Source organism: Heterocephalus glaber, unplaced genomic scaffold (assembly GCF_053883595.1).
Source record: "Heterocephalus glaber isolate CG9 unplaced genomic scaffold, H.glaber_assembly_v1.0 deba00001472, whole genome shotgun sequence".
NCBI lineage: Eukaryota > Metazoa > Chordata > Mammalia > Rodentia > Bathyergidae > Heterocephalus > Heterocephalus glaber.
Window position 1 is genome coordinate 27,489,791 of NW_028258315.1, and position 23,018 is coordinate 27,512,808.

At 43.5% G+C, this 23,018-nt stretch overlaps 1 protein-coding gene across 3 annotated transcripts in view; it reads left to right on the forward strand.

Annotated features, from left to right (window-relative positions):
• Window positions 1-23,018, forward strand: part of Disc1 (DISC1 scaffold protein) — a 340,459-nt gene that overhangs the window by 295,103 nt on the left and 22,338 nt on the right. For 2 of the 3 annotated variants that reach the window (XM_087181893.1, XM_087181895.1), the window contains exons 11-12: window positions 9,846-10,122; window positions 11,226-11,312. In XM_087181893.1, the coding sequence (XP_087038019.1) occupies window positions 9,846-10,122; window positions 11,226-11,312 (364 nt within the window). The remainder of the gene's footprint in view (window positions 1-9,845; window positions 10,123-11,225; window positions 11,313-23,018) is intronic. The other variant, XM_087181894.1, reaches the window with a different exon arrangement.

Here is a 23,018-nt window from a genome sequence, read left to right on the forward strand (position 1 = left end):
TAATGGTTGTGCTCATCAACATTCTATAATGTGATAAAATACCTGATATAAATTGACTTAGAGGAAAGGTTTATTTTGTCTCAAAGTTTCAGTCCACAGTCAGCCTGCTCCATTGTTTCTAGGCCTGTGGAGAGGCAGAATGTCTGGTGGAAGGGCTTAGAAGAGGAAAGCTGTTTACCTCATGGCTTCCAGGAAGCAGAAAGAGAGAAGAGCCCGAGAGGAAGGGGACTGGGGCACAGATTTAGTCCCCAAAGCCACGCCAATGTGATCTCTTCTCTTCAACTAGGCCCACCTTCTGTTACCACCACCTCCCAATAATGCTATCAAATTCTGATCCCATTAGTGGGATTAATCCACTTGGTGAAGTTAGAGTCCCAGCACTTCCCAATAAAAGCCCATCAGCTGACAAACAAGTCTTTTTTTTTGTTATTGGGGATTGAACGCGGGTCCTTGCGCTTGCGAGGCAAGCGGTGGAACCACTGAGCTAAATCCCTGGCCCCAAACAAGTCTTTAACTTGTGAGTTCTGGGGGACATTTCAAATCCAAACCATAACTCTGGCAAAGGAATTTTACTCATGAACTAGTGCTACAAGTTAAAAATATCATTTTCTAAAGTGTCATTTGTATGTTGACTTTCATTTATGGTGTTTTGCAATGGGAAAAATTTAAATTTATATACCTCCAGGTAGATCACTGTTTTTCTGTTTTGATTTCCAGGCTCTGTGTCTTTCTCAGAAAGATTTTTTTCCACTTTAAAATTATAATCAAATAATTTAAAATCTGTAATTGGTCATTGAGCAGCTTAGAAGCCCAAGTGTCCTCTGGAGGTTCACCCTGAATCTTTAGCTTTTAACATGACCCATCCACTGGGATCATTCATCAGGAAGACCTCCCCTTACTAACCTTTATTGGGGTGGATATTTTAAATCAATTGTTTTATAGCTTCCCTGAATGGGTGTTCAGTTTATTAAATAGTTCCTGAGTTCCTATAGTGGGTGATGTTTTCTAGGCCATATGCTTCATAGGATTAAAAACAATGAGTGTGAAATATTCTCAGACCTCATTAAGTACATAGAGTAGATGAAGGCACATGTGCATAAAACTCAGAAATCAAGATAGAATGTAACCATTGCCTTAAGAATCCTTCAAAATGCCATGTGGTGCAGATAAAGGAGACATCATAGGTGGCTGTGGGGTTTAGGAAAGGGTTCTGTGTTAGGGGCATGGGCCCTGAGATGAGTCTTGACTAGTTGGGTTTTAATGGGAGGACTTGGGGGAAGAAAAGGCATGAAAACAGCCACCTGTCATTAGAAACTGTCCTGGGAAGGAGTGCTCCCCTCTGCTGGCATCTTCAGGACTCATAGAGCTATAATGGGCAAGGAGTCCAGAGCAGGACTGAAGTCATATCGGGAGAGGCCATGAAGGACTTTGCTCTGCATTTGACAATCAGTGGGAGCATTAACATTTTTGGAGCAATCACAGATGGTATAGATTGGAAGCACGAAATATTGAAAAGCAGAAAGGCACAGCATTAATTGTGGTTTCCTTGGGTTAAAGAAATGAATGCTTATTTGGGGGCAGTAGTTGAATGGGGAAAAATAGACCTGAATGAGATTCTGCATTTATAATCTTAGTTGGATATGAAGACAAAGGGAAAGAAAACAAAATTACCAAGATTTCTGGCCTTCATTTAGTCCATGTATTTAGCACATTTCTAATTAGCACCCTGCTCAGCACTGGGGGTGGAGGGGCTGGCAGGGTGGGGGATGCATTCTGATGAATGAGAGACCAGGCAAGACAGAGGATGGCAGGAATAGAGAGGCTCTGAGGATAAATAGAGAAATGAGAGGAGGAGCTGGTTTAATGGGGACCCCTGAAGACTTTGATTTATATCCTGAGATTGAGGGTTCAATACTTGCTACAGATAATTATCTATTCAATTATTCCCGGTGGCATTCTCTTTCTTACTTCACTTTGGTGTACTGCTGAGTGATATGGAAAAAACAAAACACTTGTTACTTTGAGTTTTAAATAGTCTGAAGAGTTGGGGAGAACTTCTGAAATCCATGAGTGGTTGCTTGTCTACACCAGGAAGGGAATCTCATTACACTTAGAATCAGGGTATATATTTGATTTCTGAGAATGACTTGGTTTCTTCACCTGTAAAATGAAGATCTTCACTAATGCGGTCATTTTACTCTGCTTACAGTTTTGTAAGTTTTTGGCAAGGCAGTTCTCTGTAGTCAGATGCCAGCCTAGCTGGGCTGGATGTCAACAGTGGCCAACATCTAAGACTTCAGGGCCACTGCACAAGTTCCCTCCAGCATGGTACTTCCAGGATGGACAGCTTACTTGCATGGCAGCTGACTTCCCCCACAGCAAGTGTGTCAATAGAGCCAGGTGGGAGCTACACAGTCTTTCTCTGCCTGGCTGTGATGGTTGTGCGTCCTTGCTCCCACTCTGCCCCACCCAGTACAAGGAAGGCACTGAGGTTATCCTAGAGTCACAAGGAGACTTGTCTCACATCAGGAGTCACACATCAGCTCTCAGGTGTAGGAATGTCAAAGAGTTTACATTTATGCTTTAAAGCCACCAATGTAACAATACTGTCTGCATCAAGAGGTCATTTTGAGGACTAAGTGACAATAATATATGTAATAATATATGTATAATTCTTAGAACAGCACCTGTCCTTGACTGTTGAAAGTGATGGTGGTGGTGGTGGTGGGGATGGGTGATGAAGATTATGGTGAGTAGTTGCACAATCCTCCTACAAGATGTTATTTATTGTTATTGACAGGGTGGATTTGGGGCAGAATGAGCCATTAGTCTCCATGTTTCTTCTGTAGTAACTATAAAGACTTGTTTAGTGGGTTGTTATAGGTTGATTGCCTCATGACATTCTACCTGAAGACCCAGGGAGGGGCCACCATCTTTGGTCCCAGGAGGAGATGGTTGGTTATCTGTGTATAAACTCAGCTCTGTTAGGAAGAAAAAAAGAAATGTTAGTGCAGTGACTACAAATTTCTAGTGAAACATTCTTTCTTATACTGTATCTCCTTTTTTCATCCTAGGATATAATATTTGAGGAAGGAGTCTAGAATTTCTAAAAGTCATTATTTCATGTGAAATAGTATTCATTCTTTTCCTTGGAAAATAGACAAAGGAATAAAACTTAAACATTTCTAATAACAGACTTGTCTTTTCTCACTTGGAGATAAAGTTCCTCAGGGAATAAAAGATTACAGACACATGAAGACTATTAGTCCATCAACAGTTTGCCCTTGAAAATTTAGTGCCCTTGTCTGATCACATAATGATTTGGTGTTGTACTCCATAATGGTTACATAAAAAGACTGATTATCTTCAAAATTTCCAAAGAATGAGGCAAAATACTAATTCCCCTTTAGTGAAAACCAGGAGACTTCAGTGGTGAGAGCTGAATCTATAAACATCTGTGTTAGAACTTAGCAGGTCTACTTCTGAAAGGGAGAGAAGCATGCAGCCTGCCCTCTTCTACACCTTATTCCCCATAAAAAGTGTGACCACGGTCAGTCCCCTGAAGACTCATGCCACAATTGGATGATCTCTTAGATTCATGTGGCTCTCAGTTGGCAGGAGTAAGAGAAGTGGTGAGTCTCAGTTTTCTACTCCAGATACCACCCACACAGAGGCTGCACCTGTACGTGCATTACAAGCTGTGAAACATTACCAAGATCTGACTCAACTCCAGAAGCTTGAGTCATTTGGTTTGGAGATTTTCACTAATGACCTAATTACTTTCTGGGGAAGGAAGAGCAAGTATCTAGACTTCACCCTCAACCACTCTCTCTTTAGTATAGACAAATGCAAGAAGCATCTAGATGTCTTAAAATCTCACACTTGAAGAAATGATTACATGGGCCATAGTGAATACTGCAATTTTATACCTGCATATTTCACTCATTTTGCAGCATGGGTCCCTAAGACTGACATCTCAGCTTTGACATGTGCATTCAAGAGCCATCTCAGGGCTAAAATCACTTTCACTCAAAGGGAGCATGTACTGTGTTTTGTCATACAGCAAACAGACCCAACATTACTGTGTCAAACTGCAGAAAATTATTGACAGTTCTCTTTGAGAACCTTATGAGAGCTGGGCTACCCTTTCCCTGTGGAATTTAGCCCTGCATTAGCCAAGGAAGCCAGAGAGATATGATGAATCCATAAGATTTGCAATAATAAAGAGTAGCTGAGCCTTGGGGAACAAAGGTGAGCTCCAGGTGACGGAGTCCTAGGTGGAGAGGAAATGAATGGTGCAATGGGCATAGGCCTTCAAGCACACCCTGCTCTCTTCCCAGTCCTGGGAAGGCCAGTGCCCACCAGGTGCTTCTGAGACAGATCTTCCAGCAGCAGGGCTTTCAGGGGCACTACCAGGGAGTTATCCAGTGATACCTGCATCTTTCCACCTGCCCTCTCTGCTGCCCCAGGGGGAGGTGGCCACATAGGTGCAGATGGCGCCACCTGAGCACCCTCCCTGCACCTCCTGCCTACTGAAACATGCAGCATGTGCAGGGCAGAACAGGGCCTTGGTCTCGCTGCCTCTCCAAATCCCCAACATCAGGTGATGGGCATTAACTTGCCTATGGAAATGTGATCTCATCTGGGAAATAAATGAGACTATGCCCGGGCGCGCCTGCTACAGAAAGACAGGGACAACTGGGCGATTTGAACGTGGTGAAGCATCATTCATGGACCAGACACTCTGGACATATTACCTACTCCTCCAAGAAGAGGGAGGACATTGGAAACATGAAGTCAAAGAAGGGGCAAATGGAAATTCAAGGAATGCAAAGCACAACACATTTTTTTAAAATATCAGTGAGTTGAGTTTGAATGCCGAAAGGATTACACTGAAGAATCAGTTGTCAAGCCAGATCATGTGGGAATGTGCAAGGCCAGGAGCAGTCAGAGAGGCAGTGGGCTGGGAGATAATCACACAATACAGGAAAAGTGTGTGGATCAGCATTTCTGTGAAGGGAATCCCAGAGGGAAGAGAACAATCAATCAGGGAAAGGAGGAGATACTTGAGGAAATAATGACGGTAAAATACCTGGAGAAAGGACAAGACCTAAGATCTCAGGCTGACAGGCTTCATAGAGCACAAATCAGGACTAGCAGGTGGGGTGGGGATGTCAGAGTTTGTAATGAAACTGATGTAAAACAAAGATAGGGAGAAAATCCTAAGAATGGAACAATTGAAAAGGATAAGAAACGTCCTCAGACTTCTCAGCAGAGTGCAAGTGTTAGGCTTCTTTCTCTCCAGAAACTGGAAAGCAAGGTACTAACTGGTCCAACATTAAAAAGGAAATCAAGAGGAAAAACAAAGAAAGGCCATCTGTGACATCTGCATGACAGTAATGTTGTAAATCTTGGAAACACATCCCATGTAAATATAGGTAAATATTAAAAGTTGATAAGTTTGATAGCAGGTACAAAGTATTTTTTAAAAAATTATTTTCCATATTTTTCTGTGTATTTAACATATTTAATTACTTAAAAATTTAAGTAAACATGTATGATTGTGGTTAAAGAATTTATTTAAATTTAAATAGCAAAATGCTTAATAATTCAAAATTTTAAGTAAACATGTGTGGATATAATTAAAAATTACTGAGCCAAAAGTACAGAACTTTACACTTTTATGACATTAAAATAAGCAAGAGAGGAAAATCAGAGAAAGAAAAATGAGTAAGGTACTTGACAAAACCTAATAAAAAGTGAGATCATAAATCCAAAGAAAGGAGAAAAAGAAAACATAGAGATAAGTACAGAAGTCAATGAAATAGAGAACAAAAATCAATATCAAGGATCAATGAAGCAAAAGCAGTTCTTTGAAATGATTTATAAGATAGTAAACCTGATAAGACTGAATGAGATAAATCAGAAGGTAAATAAATTACAGAATGGAAAGGAGAGAGAGCTGCAAACACAGGAGATTTAAAAAATAGTTTTTAAAGTTATGAACAAACACATAGCAATGCATTTAAAATCCATGAGGAAATGAGTTACTTTCTATAGAGGCTATAAAATGTTGGAATGGACACAAGAAGAAATAGAAATTTTGAGTAGAAGATAAAGTTAAATATACAGAAATGGCAATAAAATGTCTCCTCCCATAAATGCCTAAGAAAGGACTGGGGTCTTAAGAAAGGAATGGACAGGAAATGGTTGTGCAAAGACAACTGAAAAAAAATCCAAGCAGCTATGAGCCGATCTCAGTGGAGAAAGTCAAATTCAAATTGCAGGGCACCACAAGTGTAAGACTGGCTAATTAGGAAACTGGGAAGCTCTGAAGTCTGGGCTTTGGGGCTGTCCCCCCTTGTGGGCTCCAGACCTGCCTGGCCCTCTTGCCCTTCACACTGTTAAGGAAGCCGTCTTTTCCCATCCTCTCTGTTATATCAGACTGACACAGCGCATGTACACAAAGTACACACGTTATGTATGTGCTGCTTGATGAATCTTCATGAATCGAGTGCACTAGCAAGTCTGCTGCTGCCAAGAAATAAAACTCTTCCTGCACCCCAGGAGCTGTGGGTGCCCTCCCTGTTGTGACTCCTTTTCCCAAAGATAGCTGCTATTGGGCTTTTATTTATTTTTATTTTTTTATCAGGCTTTTAATACCATGGATTGTTTTGCTATCTTTAAAGCTATAATATAAATGGAATCAATGTGTTTCTAATGTGTCTATTTTTGCATAACCTTATGTTTATGAAATTCATCCATATTATTGCAAACAGCAATAATCTCTTCGCCTTCACAGCGTGATAATCCATAGAGTGGATATTACAAAATCTGTCCATCCTTCTATTTATGGACACTTGTTATGGGTTATATCTAGATGTCCCGCAAAGGCTCATATGCTCATAGGTGGGACTTTTGGGAGTAGCTGGATCATGGGTGTGTGATCTTGGATTAAAGGTGTGATAAGTGGATTAGTCCACTGATTGGTTTAGCATAGTTCTGGGTGTGGATGATGAGAAGACCCACTCTGGAAATGGGTAGCACCAACCAACAGGCTTGTAGCCTAGATGGAATAAAAAAGAAAAAGGGAGGCTTGTTGCTTTCTTCTTTCTGCCTGCCACGCCATGGACTGTTTCTTCGCTGCGGTGCTCCTCTGCTGTGCCATCCTGCCTTAGAGTAACTGGCTATGGACTGAAACCTCTGAAAACTGTGAGCTAAAATAAATCTTCCTTTAATTGGGTATTTTGTCCTAGCAACAAGAAAGTAACTAAGACAACATTTTATTCCCTCTTCAGCTTTTTTACAAATAATATTACATGATTTCATATATACATATTTGATCTTCATAGTTTGTATTTGTGACTTGTCTGCTCCCTAAAATATATTAAAAACTTCAAAATCATTACTTGCAGAGTTTTCACCATCAGTGGCAGACATGTACAGACTGGCCAGAAAGTTTGAGTCTTCTGATGTGTAGGTTCCTCATCAAGGTTGGAGAGAGGACTATGTTCTGCCTTCCTGTCTCAGCTCTCTTTCTGTAAACCAGTGACCTTTGGCTGTCTGTTCAGTGGAAGGTCTTTCTCATTTTTGTGTTTTTGCTCGTGATTTTATTTTTGAACATGACCTGAGAGTGCAAGGCTGAAGTGCTGCCTTGGTGTTCTTAAGCATGAGAAAGTTGTGATGTGTCTTATGAAAAGAGATATCTTTTAATATGCATTAGCAAAGCTTTTTCTGAGCATGGTTTATAATCCTGTTGCCTCTTAGTTCCCTGTTAATGGATCAATAATATATATTAAATAAGGTGTTGTTAAATAGACACACACATGAAACGAGGTTATGTATTGACTGGTGGACAAAGATGTGGCCTGAGGCTCACAGGAATGTGATCTTGTATTTCCTCTGAAAGCTGTGCTGCAGGATTTGCTAATTCAGGGTCTGTAGTGACTTTATAGAGCATCACAGGTGCAAATATCAAGAATTTGTTTTGTATATATCTGGTTGAGAATATATCTACAAGTTGTGTTGCTGGTTTGTGTGGTATTTTAATTCCACAGAAGAGATCCTTACTGCAGTCACATGCCCCATATTCAGACCCACCATGCACCTGCTCCTCCGGTGGCTCTTCCCTCCTAGATCCATGTCTTTTTTTCTAGCTGGCTCATTTTCTTCATTATGGAGGTACTGCTGGGGAATACTTTGGTTTTTGGTAATCTGAAAATGTCTTTATTTTAGCTTTATTTTAAAGGGAATTAAAAATAATTGTATAATTCTAGATTGGCTCTTAATTTCTTGCAGCATTTTAATGCTGGTGTTTGATTGTCTTCTGGCTTCCACCATTTTTGTCACCTGTATTTTCGTTCCTTTGAAGTTGATATGTCTTCTTTTCCCTCTCTGGCTGCCTCTCAGAGTTTTGTGCTATTTTGCTCTGGTGAGCAGGAGTTTCACTGTGAGAGGCTGGGGTCTGTTTCTTCCTTGATATTTTTCCAGTTTCCTAAATGTGTCATTTTACGTCTCTCATCACTACTTGAAAATTCTTAGCTGATGAATTTAAAATATTCATCCTGCCTCATTCTTTCTTTTTTCTTTCTGTTATCATCATTTACTGACATGGGCTTTAAAATAATGATGATTGGTATGTTAAAGAAAATAGAGGACGCATTGGAGAATTTCAACAGAGAACTGGAATATATAAGAGAAAATAAAATAGAAAATCAAAATGAAAGGTAACTAAAATTTGGGACACGAAAGGTGGCTTGATTAAATGGCAGATTAGACATGGGAAAAAGAAGACTTACTAAATGGAAGGCAGTTGTGTAGAGAATATCTGATATGAATGTGCATGGATGGATGAAAAATACATATTTTAATTTAAATACCAAAAGTTTTGGCTCCTCATGAACAGTAGAAATGTTGTTGACAACGAGTCCCCACTCCTCATAGCTGCAATGGCTCTGAGATAAAGAAGTATCCCTGGAGAGGTATGTTCTTCCCCTTGAGAGACAGGTGTCCATCCTCCTGGTCAGTCACTTCTTCCTACTGTCCTCCATCGCTAGGGCTGAGCAGCAGTTGTCATGGTCTGAGCCACCCTGTCTGTCCACTCATCATGTGTTGGACACCCTGAGAGCCTGAGCTCATGACTCATGCCAGGAGGTTCCAGCAGTAGAATGAACAAGATGGATATAATCCCTGCCCACAGAGAGAGAGGGAAAAATCACATAAATGATGTAAATGTGACCTGTTCTCTGAAGGAGAAGCACAGGGTGATAAGAGACCATCATCATACCTGGTTGAGGACAGGAAACCCTAGGAAAGGTTTCCTAAATCAAGTGTGTGTGGTGGGTGACAAGTATATATGTGCTAGTGGGATGGTGGTTGACAAGGTATGTATTTGTTGTTGGGGTGGCAGGGGGACATGGTATATGTGACATGTTGGGGTGGAATGACAGGGTATATGTGGGTGGCAGGTGACAGTCTAGGCATGGAGCAACACTTGTGGAAGTGCCCAGCCAGGGACCTGGGTGGGTCTGAGGGCCACTCAACATCAGTACCCTGGAGCCCTGACAGGAGAAGCTGTGGTTTTGGGTGACTTTGTCTGGAGAGACAAAGAGGACTCAGGATGGCTTTGCAAGTCCAGCATCTGGGAAGGACTGTCACTTATCAGTGACCTGAGGGATCAGAGTCAGGCCCTCTGAGTCCTCTGGCTGGAATACTCCATCACCATGTGAAATTACATTGTAAGTGTAAGACAAGCAGTTGACTTTTACTCAGGTGGACAAGCTGGGGACTTGGTAGGGCAGGACTTCATTCAGTTAATTTTGATGCTTCTGTGTCTTATGTCTTAGCTGCAAGTGTCCGCTGCTGGGAAGAGTGTGGGAAGCTGACTTGGAGGCTTGCCGGCTGCTGGTCCAGAGCCTGGAGCTTCAGGAGGCAGGGGGCAACCTGTCTGTTGAAGATGAGCAGCAGGTGGATGACACAGGGGCAGCTGCCTGGACAGCCACCCTAGCTGGCCTTCCCAGGCACTCCTCCGAAGACGGGAGGAAGAGCCCTCTTCAGGTGTCCCATGGATGGAGGGCTCCTCTGACCATCTGTGTGCCCTGTACTGGAGGTGAATGGAAGCAGGTATGTCCTTCCTACATGGCCCCAGAAAGATCCCCTTCTGACGGTACTGGGGGACCATGTGCCCCGTGGGTGCAGTCATTATTGGGAGGGCTTTCTATCACACTACACACAATTAATTAAGGGTGAATAATTTTTGAATGATGACTAAATAATGCACAACTTGGGGTAGATGTTTAAAATATATAAGAGCAAAGAGAAAAACTGTTAGCATACTAGTTTTATTTTTATTCTAGTTCAATGGCTTGAGTTAGAATATACAAGTTAATATAGAATTATTATATGGCATACATTATACATGTCATATATAACATGGTTATTGTATAGGTTGTTATTGTACATTATACTTAATTATATACTTAGAACGTCTATATTGCAATGTATTATTTATTAGAATCAGACATTCAAATATTTGTGTATATCTCATGCATTATTACCCAAACCAGATCATAATAAATGATAATAAATGTCTATAATGTGGTCTGTTCATTAAAAAACCACCAAAGAATCCTTAATACTTGCCTGAGATACATGTATCACGAATTAAAATGTGGGTCTGTTTAATTCTTTTCTCTGGAGTATGACCTTGATGAACAGAGAGGGCTTCCCCTGCCCCCCCCCCCCCCGACTTTCTCCCTCTCACCCTAACTAGAGTCATTTCTGTGAAAGGCCCTGGGGTTTTTTCCTGTCTTGATCTGAGGCATCAGAGCTCCTTGCCTGCAGGTTCTCTGTGTGTGAAGAGGAAATTAAAGTCTGGCAAACCGGCTGCATGGGCTGCTTGGCTCGGCCATCTCAGGGTTGACCTTCAACTTCAGCTGAGTTCCTAGCTTGTGCACACTCCTGTGACAATTGTGGTCATCTGTCACCTTGGGGATTTATCTATTTTTGATTGAGGCTTGTGACACAAGTAACTCCATTTTGATCTGACAGTTTTCACACTCCGAAGCTTGCCCTTGAGTGCTCTGGGTAGAGGCGCTGAAAGCATGCCCCTGGCTGCAGGTGGATAGTTAGAGTATCCATCTAAGCATCTAAGGCTGGGGAAGGGGCCCTGTGTGGCAGGGACTGGACCCTGGGGCTGCACCTTTGAAGTACTTTTTTTTTTCCAGTACTGGGGATCGAACTCAGGACCTTGCACTTGCAAGGCAGGCCCAGCGCCACTGAGCTACATCCCTGGCCCTTCCACACCTTTGAAGGTAGGACTGGCTTCTCCTTGTATGCATGCTCTATGTCAGTCAGCTTCCTGTTACTGTTACAGATATTGGACATAATCACTTGTAACAAGATAAGGTTTCATTGGATCATAGCTTTGGAGTTTTCAGTCTGCCATCAGTTGGCTCCGTTGCTTTGGACCTGTAGTAACACATCGTGACAGAAGCATGTCAATACAAGGCTGCTCACCTCATGGCTAGGATGCAAAGAGAGAAAGAGAAAAGGTCTGGGGTCCCAAAGTCCCCTGTGAGGACCTAATGACCTCCCACCAGGCCCCATCTCTTAAAGATTCTGTCTCCTCCCAGTAGTGCCACAAGCCAGGAACCAGGCCTTTAACACATGTCCTTTGGGGCACACTCCACATCCAAATGATATCAGGGCCTAGCAGAAGCTTGGTGCTGGGCAAAGAACCATGCCAGGAGTGAATGTGTCTTCCAGGTCAGGGACACTGCTGGAAGTCAGGGCTGATTCAGCTGAGCTGGCTTCTGCCAGAGTCCCTTCCTTCCTTTCCTGCTGCAGAGAGAAAATATAGTATCTGTCCCTCAACCATCGAAAGGTTTGCAGCTGAGTCGGCACCTATAATAAAAGCCAAGAGAAAAACATACAAGTTTGTTTATTGTAAGTCTTAAATGACACAGGAATGAGGACCCAGAGTCACATATGGAAACACAAACAGTAGTGGACTAAGGAGGTGTGATCCAATGGTAATGACCTGGGGAACCAAGGCAAGCCCTGTCATTTGGATTCCTCCCTGTGTCCTTGTGTCTTCAGAAGTAAGGCTGTTCCTCAGGGTGTAGAAAGGGCATCTGAAATGTGAGGATCTTAGGATGGGTTTCAGAGTGAGGTCCATGAATTCCTGTGTCTTGCTTCAGGGGAGAGAGAAGGTTGTCAGAGAGACTTCCCTGCTTCTGCTGCTTCCTCTGGGACCAGCCTGCCTTGTTTGGGGATAGCATGCCTTAAGCCTCTTCCCTTCCTCCCCACTGGTCTCTCTTATTCTCCAGGCTCTCTGGGGATGACTTTCCCAGGTATAGAGGGGTGTTCTTTATCCATCAGCTCATAAGCACCTGACAATTTTAAAACTGAGCTGTATTTGCTAAAAGTCTAGAACTTAAGGTTGAGGCTGAGTGAAAAGAAGAATTATCATGAGATCACCTCATGAGTTTCCTGTGACTGAGAGTGGAGTCATGCATTGGCTCCTTCTCCAGGCTTCAGCCCTCTTGAGACCTTCTGGCCCTCTCTACTTACTGCTAAGGTGTCCTGTTATTTGTTTCTTGGAGGAAGTGCACCAGTGGAGACATCAAAGCTTTTTTTTTTTGGTACCGGGCATTGAACTCGGGACCTTACACTTGTGAGGCAGGCGGCGGCACCACTGAGCTAAATCCCTAGCCCTAAAGCTTTTGCTGGCTTTCAGGATCATTCTCCTGTTCCCTGTTCCAGTTGTGATTTTATACTCTAATTGTTCCTGGTATGCAGTTTCACTATCTGAAGTTTTAGGGGCCCATGGTCAACTACGGTTTAGAAATATTAAATGGAAAGTTCCATAGATAAACAATTCATAAGTTTTTCTGAGTAGCATAATGAAATCTTGTGGTTTCCTGTCCTGGACCATCTAGAATGTGAATCATCCCCTTTCCAGTTTATCTACAAGGTATATGCTACCCTCTCCTTAGTCACTGAGTAGCCACGAGGGTATCAGATCAATTGTCATGATGTTGCAATGCTATATTTAAGTGATTCTCATTTTACTTAGTATGGCACCAAAGCATGAGAGTATTAGTGATTGCAATTCAGATTTGCTGAAGAGAAGCCATAAAATTATTCTTTTACCTAAATGATGAGTTACCCATTTAAGGAAAGAAGTGGAATCTTTTGCTGAGATTGCTCAAATTGTTAGAATACTGGGCATAGTAGCACATGGCTGTAATTCCAGCACTCAGGAGGCTGAGGCAGGAGCATCACAGTGAGTTCGAGGCCAGCCTGGGCTACATAGTGAGTTCAAGACTACTTGGCAAGACCCTGTCTCAAAACCAAAAAAAGAAAAAGGAAGAAAGAAAAAAAGAAAATTGACAGGACAATAAGAGAGAAAAAGGAAAGATGAGAACATGACTTTTTTTTTTTTTTGGTGCCGAGGATCAAACTTGGGTCCTTGCGCTTTTGAAGCAGATGGCGGAACCGCTGAGCTAAATCCCCGGCCCCAGAACATAACTTTTATTACAGCATATTGTTATAATTGTTCTATTTTAGTACTAGTTTATTGTTAATCTCTTACTGTGCCTAATTTATAAATTAAACTTTGTTATAAGTATATATGTCTAAGAAAAAGAACACTCTATATGCTATATGGGTTTGGTACCATCTGCAGAGTCACACATTCTCTGGGAGTCCTGGAACAGGATCTCCAAGGATAGGCAGCCTCTTTTGGATTTGTGAACACCAGGGATTTTAAGATGATAGATATTTTCTGGGAAGGGAAAAATTATGGAAGTAGAAAGCAGATCACTTGTTGCCACGAAGGGGAAGAAGCTGATTATAAAGAGTGGCAGGAAGGAATTTGGCAGGAAGTAGATGTAGCAGGTGTAATTACAAGGTGGGTAGAGTATGTACCCAGTGTCTTGTGGTGGTGGAGTTGGTTCAGGGATAGTAAAAATATGCCATATCTTGTGGCTGTGTGCGTATATCCAAAATCCATAACTTTATACTCAAAGGAGTAGTTTTTATTGTGAGTAACTTTACCAAAGGGACTAAAATCTTAAAAACTGCCTACTTTGGGTCAGGGCTGTAGATGTTTCAATTGCTTGCATTTGGCTTGGAAGTCAGAAGACAGCACAGCAGAGTGAAGGACACCTGGGCTCAGGTCTCTGCTCAAATTCAACCTAGGCCACTTACAGGCTGCGTTTTCTCTTCTGTTAGAAAACAAAAAACTGAGACGAGGATACTGATAAGCAACTCATAGCCAGTCTCAGTCTACATACATGGTAGAGCCTAGTTAGTGTTCATTTTTACTTTTATCTTTGTTTTTGGCAATCACAGAATCAATAAAACACCTTTTAATGATATGCTTTGCTTCCTTTATCAAGAAACATGAGGGGACAGTGAATTAAAGGAACACATTTATGAAGGAAAAGGAGGAATAATGGGAAAGCCTTGCTTGTGTTTGAGCCCAGGATTTTATATCACTGAAGCACAGAGAAATGTTGAGCAAGGATCTCATGAGGGCTCTTTTCCAGGAGCCATGGACATCCAGGGAACTGGATGTTTATCTTTTGGCTAAAATGCCCATTTGGTTTGTGGCTCCATCCATCTTGTTTTGGAAGACGCTGGTGGGCCTGGCTGCCCCATTCTGGTTTCTCTACTGAAGCATAATGCCCTGAAGCAGGCAATTTCTTTTTGACCCAAATCCTCCATGAAACATTGCTGACTTTTTATAGTGCTCCTTAGGGAGGTGGGCTCTCCAAGCCTCTCCTGTGCTTATCTAGCCAAGGTGGTGATTCTCACTTAACACTTTCCCAAGCTGAAGGCCTGCCAGGCTGCTCAGCATGGTTCCTTCATTTTACAGCTGAGCCCATTAAAGCAAAGTAATTCACTCCGGGCTTTGTACAGGAGGAAGCCAGCTCATGGTAAGGGCCAATTTTAGCAGCCACTTCCTCAAATCATTAAGAGCCCTTTTCTTCTCAGTTGCATTACAGTTCTCCTCCCAGTCTTTCCAAGGACTCTGGAAACAATCAGCTGCTGTTGGCCTGGTTTATAGATGTTATGGAAATTGCACAGGGGCCAGACAGGAGCTGAGAGTTAGCAAGCCAGGCTCCAGTGATGCTGTGAGGCAGCTCTTTCGTACTGGTTGTTATGGCTGGAATACCTGCGCACTTCCTTCTTTCCCGTCTGCAGCCTGTCCTCCTAGGGTGCTTCCTCTTTCTGCTGCATAACGGGCCCTCCTGTGGAGTTCCTCAGGCAGCTTCACAGCTCCCCCTGACTTCTGTCCCAGCTGCTTTCCTTTCCAGCTGGGACCTGCCAGAAGTGAGCCTGAGAGAGGCCACAGGGGAACTGGCAACCCCATCATCTCACACAGGCTTTGAGCAGCCACGGTGTCCACATGTCTGTGATGAAAGGAATTAGCAATAAGACACAACCAGATGCTGTTGCTTTACTTGTTCAGATTTAGGTCCAGAATTTGTGGTGAGTTTAGGGGCGGAACAATGTGATACTTTTCCTCACTTGTCCTTAGCATCGTGGGCAATATTTCAACAACAGAAAAAAGACAGGTTAATAAGGGAAAGGCATCACAAATTTATTTAATCCAAATGATGGGGAGGCCTTCAGAAATGAGGAACCAAAGACTCAGAGAAAACTCTGGTTTTATTATGAAGCTCAAAGAGTGGACAGCCGTGCAGAAATGCGTTTGGATAAAAGGGATTTGACCTTGGGTAAGAGTGAGGGGGACCCAGGAGGGCATTCTGTCTGGATTCTTCTTGACCTCAGTGCAGCACCCTCCTCCCCTGCCCCTGAAGGTGGCAGTGTCCTTCTGGAATAAGGGTCTTCAAGGGAGAAGGGAGTGGCCTTTATAGTTTCTATGGCTTGCATGAAGGGAGAAATTCCCTGGTCTCTAGTACTTGTCTTGAGAGGAACTCTGCTTTTGTGACTCCTTCTTTGGCAGAAGGAGGGTGGAGACAGAAGGGCAGGAGAAGGTCCCAGAGGTCCTGCTTGCTCCAAATACTCGGCACACCAAAGTGCACACTTTGGAGTGTCATGCTCTGAGCCCCAAGCTAGGTGTCCTCCCCTCTTTTTACTGTTATGGTTGACGAGGGGATTCATGGTGAAGATGCATGTCCTTGGCATCTTAAACCTATAACTCCTAGAAGCATCTCTGGTAGACAGGTTGCATCCTCTGTAGTTGTGGAAGGTATGGATCGGATGGTTTTTCTGTTGCCTGCTGGCTCTGGGATGGCTAGAGATGCGCCTGGCTTTCCATGGAGCAGGTTATGCCCTGCAAAACCTCTTGGTAGCTACCTCCAAGTTTGTGAGCTGACCAGAGGACATGTTCACTGCTCTGTCAACTGTCCTGCTCTTGTGGTTTAATGTCTCTGGGGAGAAGGCAGAGAGCTCAGGTTAAGGAAGCCCACACTTCCCCATGCAGAGGGCTACAGACCTAGCAGTCTTACCAGAGCAAAGTGGGAGAAGCCGTGGAGATGCAGTCAGCACTGGCAATGGGCTGGTTAATTAAAAAGTCAGAAGCAGAGTCAAAAGATGATACATGTGCATTCTGAAGTTTCTTCTTTTCATTCATTTTTGGCCGGGGATCAAACCTGGGCCTCCCTCATGGCAGATGAGAATTCCACCACTGAACCACCAATGCTAAGTAAATTTTATTCATTTTTAAAGTGGAAACACATACCTTCATTTGCTAGTCATTCAGTGCAGTTTGTGTGTGTCTGCTGGTTGGCTTGCCACATGGCCCTTACTCATACTACATCCTTCACAATCTCTAGTTTTGGTGTCTTTAACATGGACTGGACATTTCATAAGCATCACAAAGCAATCCTTAGTCTCCCCTCCCTCTTTCAAATATCACTGAGTCTTTCCCAAGTTTCTACATTTTGTATGGAGATAAGTACTTTCTTTCCATACTAACGTTTCATTGTGTTGTATAATATTTATTTAAATTGTATAATTAGGAGTTTAAGTACAGTTGGCATAAATAAGCTTAGAAACAACTCAGAGAACAGAAGTTCCTGCCCCTGGCCAGGCCCTGGTCTCGGGTTTGATAGAGGGAACAAATAGATCCAGGTCTTGCTGGGCCTCTCAGTTAATCAGTGTCCCAGCTGGGCTGTCCAGACTCCTTAGCTTGCCCAGGAAGGAAGGGGCTCCTAGGAGGTGCTGGCTTCCCTTCCTTTGGAAAATGTGGAAGCCCTCAGGCAGTACTTCAACTTATTAAACGCAGCTCAGTGCTTCTGAGGAAGGAACCTCAGGCTCTGAGGGACTCGCCCACCTTGGGAATTTCATTTCATTCACTGGTGAAGATGGAGGGAGTGAAAGCCTGAGGGTCACCACCAGATGGCAAGGATGCATGGCATTTGCAACATGGCCTTTGCCAACTAGCAGGGACCAGTGTCCCCTCAGCAACTGACATTTAATTGAAGGTTTCATGTTTCTGGAAATGAACTAACATTCCACCCCCTCATCATAGCCAGGCCATATATGATTCCCATACTTCTTGGGAGCTAGGATGGTTAAAAACAGGTACTTCCTGTCCCTATAAACTGCCTATGGGCCATTATTACACATCCTAGCATAGAGCAGGCAGAAGGCCTGGATGCAGGTCTGTGGAATTCCTGTGTGGAGCTGTCTTACCTCTGCCAAGGTGTGCCACCCTCCTGTCTCAATGTGTAATAATTTTTTACCTTCCCACTCCATCTACACAAGTAATTTTGCTTTGCCAGCCACTGGCCACCACCCCACCAGAGAATTTACCAGAAGCACTGATTATAGCAGAGCAGATGTCTTTTCTCTGGCACATTTAGGAGCCCGAGGTCAATAAGCTTAAGAAACAGTGTGAGAAAGAAGAGCAGCCCTTTGCTCTGCTTCACTTGATGGATGCACCATGGGCCCTGGGAGGAAAGAGCAGGAACCACCAGTCAAAGTTCCTATCTCTTCCCCTCAAGTCACAGGTGCCTGCGACTCTACAGCATGGGAAGAATGCGCTTGCTTGGAGGTGTGATCCCCAAAAGCAGGATTCAACATTGGCATTTAAATACAGTACAGTAATTCTCATCATCTCATAGTTGTATACTTTACAGACAATACTTAGAAGTTGAGCTTTTTAAATATAAAATGAACATGAGCTACATCTCTCCTGGAGGTTTTTTTAAAGTTTAAATTTTGAGACAGGGTCTCACTAAGTCACTAAGTTGCCCAGGCTGGGCTTGAGCTTGTGACCCTCCTGCCTGAGCTTCCTAGAGTGCAGGGATCACAGTGTGCTCCACCACACCCAGCTATGAAGCTTGGCATTTAATTCTATTCTCACGATTCCTCTTTGCAGTTGGGTATTTCTTAGCATGCATCTCAAAGACCACATTCTCTTGAGAGGAACCACACAGCATGGGTCCATTTTTCTTTTCTTTCTTTTCTTTTTTTTAGGTCAGAGGGTATATGTTAATTTTATTTTGTTTGTTATAGCCAAATAGGTTTCCAAAGACAACATGCAAATTCATTTTTCCATTCATGATACCAACACAACTTGCATTGAAGAATTTCAAAATAACTACAAGTTCATCATCATTTTTCGGTCAACTGATCCCTTCCCTCTTAAATGGGGTAGGGACAAAAGTCACCCATTTTTGCCTATAACCTGGGCAGGTTATAATTATTATTGCCCGGAATTAAGGCCATCTCATTACCCACCACACCACTCCGTCCTCGCCATGCCACAATCCTCACTGGTCAGATAGGTCCTTAATTTGCAGAATTCCTCAGAATTCACTATAGTACCTGCATTCTGCAGACACCATTTTTTTTTCTTATACAAAGGGTCTGGGTGGCTTGCTGTCACTGCCCCCAGTGTCTGGCTGCTTTGCTGAGTGGAGATTATTGAGGGACCAGCTGGTACTATGGATCTCAGTTACCAGCTGCTTTTCCCAGAAGGTTCTGGTGGACTCTGTCCTTGCTTAGCACTGACATCCTCATGGTATGCTAAAGGGGAGCAGTGCAGGTCATCATGAACAATCACGTGGTATCAAAGGCAGTTTTCAAAGATTGTCCTTTAGGTAAACCAGAAATCACAGGCCAATTAACAAAGACACGCCGTTGGGCAATTTTGTCCTCTATAGCCTTTTTCATTTGTTCTCTTAATTAGTTGGGTTTAGAACTTGATCCTCAGTGCCTTCTTTGAAACAAGCATGTAGATACTTGAAGCAGTTTGCTGCTTGCTCTGTAGTCAAGAGGTCTGAATGTTTCAGATGTTTTCTTTACCACACAAGACATCTGGATGCTTTTAAAAGAAATATCCACTTATGTGGGGTGTGACCATATAATTTGGGCATTTGGATGAATACTTGTGTTATTTAGAGTAATAAGGATGTATTCGTAGTGCCTCAATTTGTGCCTCTCTGCTCACTGGCATTGACACAGTGACCGCAGCACCCAGGGCTTCTATAGAAAGAGAAATGCTTGTTGTAAAATCAGTTTCACGTAAATGTGAAAGATACTCTTTGTGTTATGGAGAGGCATTTATCTGTGGTAAATATTCTTTTTGAAGACCATCTTAAAGAAAAGAAAAAGAAAACCTATAAAGCACTCCTGGAATGTATTTGCCAAGCAAATATTCTGGAAAACAGCCCAAAGGAACATACTCCAGGCTGCAGTTTGAATACTGAACCAAGGAAATGCTTTAATGCATGAGCTAAGTTCCTGGACTGTGGCAGTCACATCTGGTTTACCTCAAGGTACAGGAGAGGGAACGAGACCGCACAAGGGAGCAAACATCTTGAGGCTCAAATCCCATTTTTGGTTTGTAGGTATGGATATAAGCAGTGCAGGGTTTTTATTTTCAATGTTTTTTAAACTTTAATAATATTTTGGCCTGCCATCTGGGAAGACTTTCTGTCACCTGTCCTTTGTTGTGTGGCCTGTGGCTTCCACTGGAGGAATGAGTTTGTTTGTTTGTATTTTTGTTTTCAACTTGGACTTGAACCCAGGGCCTTCCACTGAGCTAATTCCCTGGCCCTTTTTAGTTTCTATTTCAAGACAGTCTCAGTAAGTCACTGAATTGCCCAGGCTGGGGTTGAACCTGCAATTCTCCTGCTTCAGCCTCCTAGAATACTGGGGTTGCGGGTGTGTGCCACTGCATCCAACTGGAATGAGGTGTTTTTATGGATTGGCAGCTGTAGGCTGAGGGACAGAGAGACCTGGGTGAGCAAGCTGGGCTGCAGCAGAGAGGACAGGACTGGGGGTTCGGGGGGAGCCAGGGGTACTGACCCACCTTTCCCCCTCTCCCCGCACATGTGGGGAGAAGCTGCAGCACAGAGTGTGTCCCTCATGAACACAGACTTAGGAGGGACTTGTCGCTTTCCCAGCACACTTGCTGCTGCTCTTACAGGTTTTCCATGTTTTATTGCTCAGTTCTGCCATGGACAGCATACTGCTTCTTCTCTGGAATGACTGACAACAATTTAAGAAGTAACTGTGTACCTGAGCTGGTGACCTAACCCACAGCACAGCCTGTCTGCTAAGTTTGTGGCGAGCCCCCATGGATGGAGGACTCGGGCTCTGTGAGGACATGTGCATAGCTGGCAGTGGCAGCAGGACCCACCTACCTAGCAATTTAGCGTCAGCACTTTCCCATTCAGAAGAGAATAAATATGACTTCCTCCTCACTCCACCTATAGGCTGGTGAGATATTGTTACCAGACACTTGCTCTTATCAACACAGCCATTATTGTAGCATATTTTCTCTACCCTTTGAATATGAGCTCCACTTTAACATTTTTAAATTTCAAAATTTTTCAGATATTAGAAGCAAAGACCTAGCATTGTTTGTGAGTTTTTTTTTTTAAGGGGAAAAAAGCAGTCCTTAGAGACCCTCAGAGTCTGTGACTGTTTCCATGGGTGTGTGTGGTTTTGGTGTCTGCTTCAGCCAGCAGCTGGATGCATTCTTGGATCTGAGTGCACACGTTTACAGATAAACGTTTTCAGAAGGTCATCTTAATGGGAAAATCCTGCTCAACAAAGGAAATCTACTTTCTTTCTTAAATCATGCTCCCAGGATCAGGAGAGCAGGGCAGCAATCTGACCTCGGCTCTAATTCAGCACAGCTGAAAATTTCTGCCCCACATTCAAGACTGCAGGTTTGATCCTGAGGGGAGGGAAGCAAATTGCACTTGAAATGCTGCCTGGTCCAGTGGACGCTACTGACGCAGTACCTGTGTTGAGGGGCAGCGTGGAGGATTATGGAGCTTTTTCTGAGACCAGTGAGGACATGTGTGTATGGGGTACTGGTGTAGCCACACAGGACGTAGGGGGGTTGTACCAGACCAGGCTACTCTTTGCTGCCCGGAGACAGAGGGAGGCATTCAGTCATGGGAAAGGTCTTCACGTATGTTTCCTTGCCTGAGCCTTCACTCTTTGTTGAAAGGAACCCCTTGGATAATGCAGTTGGAGAACAGCAAAGCTTCTTCAAGACCTGCTGTATTGTTTTCCACTGCTATAACAAAGTACCCGAGGCTGGGTACTTAATGAAGAAAAGAAGTTTATATAGCCCACAGGGTTAGCAGCTGAAAGGCCAAGATGAGACAGATCCATTTCTTTTGCCCTTCGCTATGTCACTTTGCAGCACATGACAGCATGACATGAGGAACAGTCACATGGTGGGACAGGAAGGCAGAGAGCGTCACAACCAGGCTTACACTCTCATAACAACCTGTTTTCAAGAGAACTCTCTCACTCTATGAGACCACCATTAATTCCCTCCATGGACAGAACCCCTGTGACCTAATTACCTCCTCTTGGGTCCCACCTCTACTCAATCCTACCTCTACTAGGTCCCACCTCTACTAGGTCTCACCTCTATGAGGTCTCACCTCTTCAAGGATCCACCACCTCTCAGTATAGCCACACCAGGGACCAAATCTTCCCCCACAATAAACCTTTGGGGGATACTCCATGCCCCAGCCACAGGATCTGATAAGGTAGAAGGGTCTCCATTCATTGCTTGTGCCAGTATTTGCTGAGCACTTCTTCTGAGCCAGGCAGGCACACTGAGCTTCAGGGGTGGCAGGACACCATGCTGCTGCTGTCCAGTGGGGTGGAGACAGCAGTCACCTACCAAGGGAGGCCCTCCTCTATCCCTGAGGCTGTGTGGATGAGTCACTCCTGGAAGATGCAGACTTTGCAAGGTTTTGAAGATGGAGGGGAGTCAGCCAGGTGCAGGGGAGGAAGAACTCAGCAATCTGGCCGTTTACCTGAAGCAGTTCCTTTTCATTCTGACCCACTGGGAAAACATTTACTCCTATAGTTAAATGAGGGGTTGCATGTTTAGAAAGGACAAAATAATAATGATTTGAATTGCTGAAAAGACTGCCTGACAGGACAAATTACTGGGAGAATTTTCTAAGATGCTTTGAAACAACCCACACTTTACCCTCTGAATTGCAAAGTCTACAAAACTCCATTTCATCCAGGGACCTGGGACTGTGTTGGGTGGCGTTTTTAATTATCAAGAATCAATCATGGAGGTTTTCTTTTATCTTGATATGTTTAATTTAAAATAAAAGTGGAAGAAAGAGAAAGAGGGAGGGGAAGGAAAAGGAAGAGAAGGGGATGAAAAAAAGAATCAAAAAGTGTTGCATACATGTACCAACTCTCCACGCGGAATGTCATCATTATTCACTGCAAACATGTACCAATTAAAATAAAATATTAATTAGTAAAAAATGGAAGCAAAAGTTGCAAATTTCATGTGGAGAGGAGCCCAGTGTGTGAAGACCTAAGGCGTGTGGTTCAGTGCACATTCCTCTGGAATCTTCCCAGGTGATGGGAGAGAGGAGCGAGCAGGTGCTCAGGCCCATATGTAGAGAGAAGAAGCTTTTGCTGCCCCCCTCCTGCCATGGCCCCATGTGCTTTCCTGCCTCCATTCTGGTGTTTAGGGGCACGTGGATGCTTGGGTGGCCTAGGGTTCACCATCACGGTGTCCTCCCCACCAC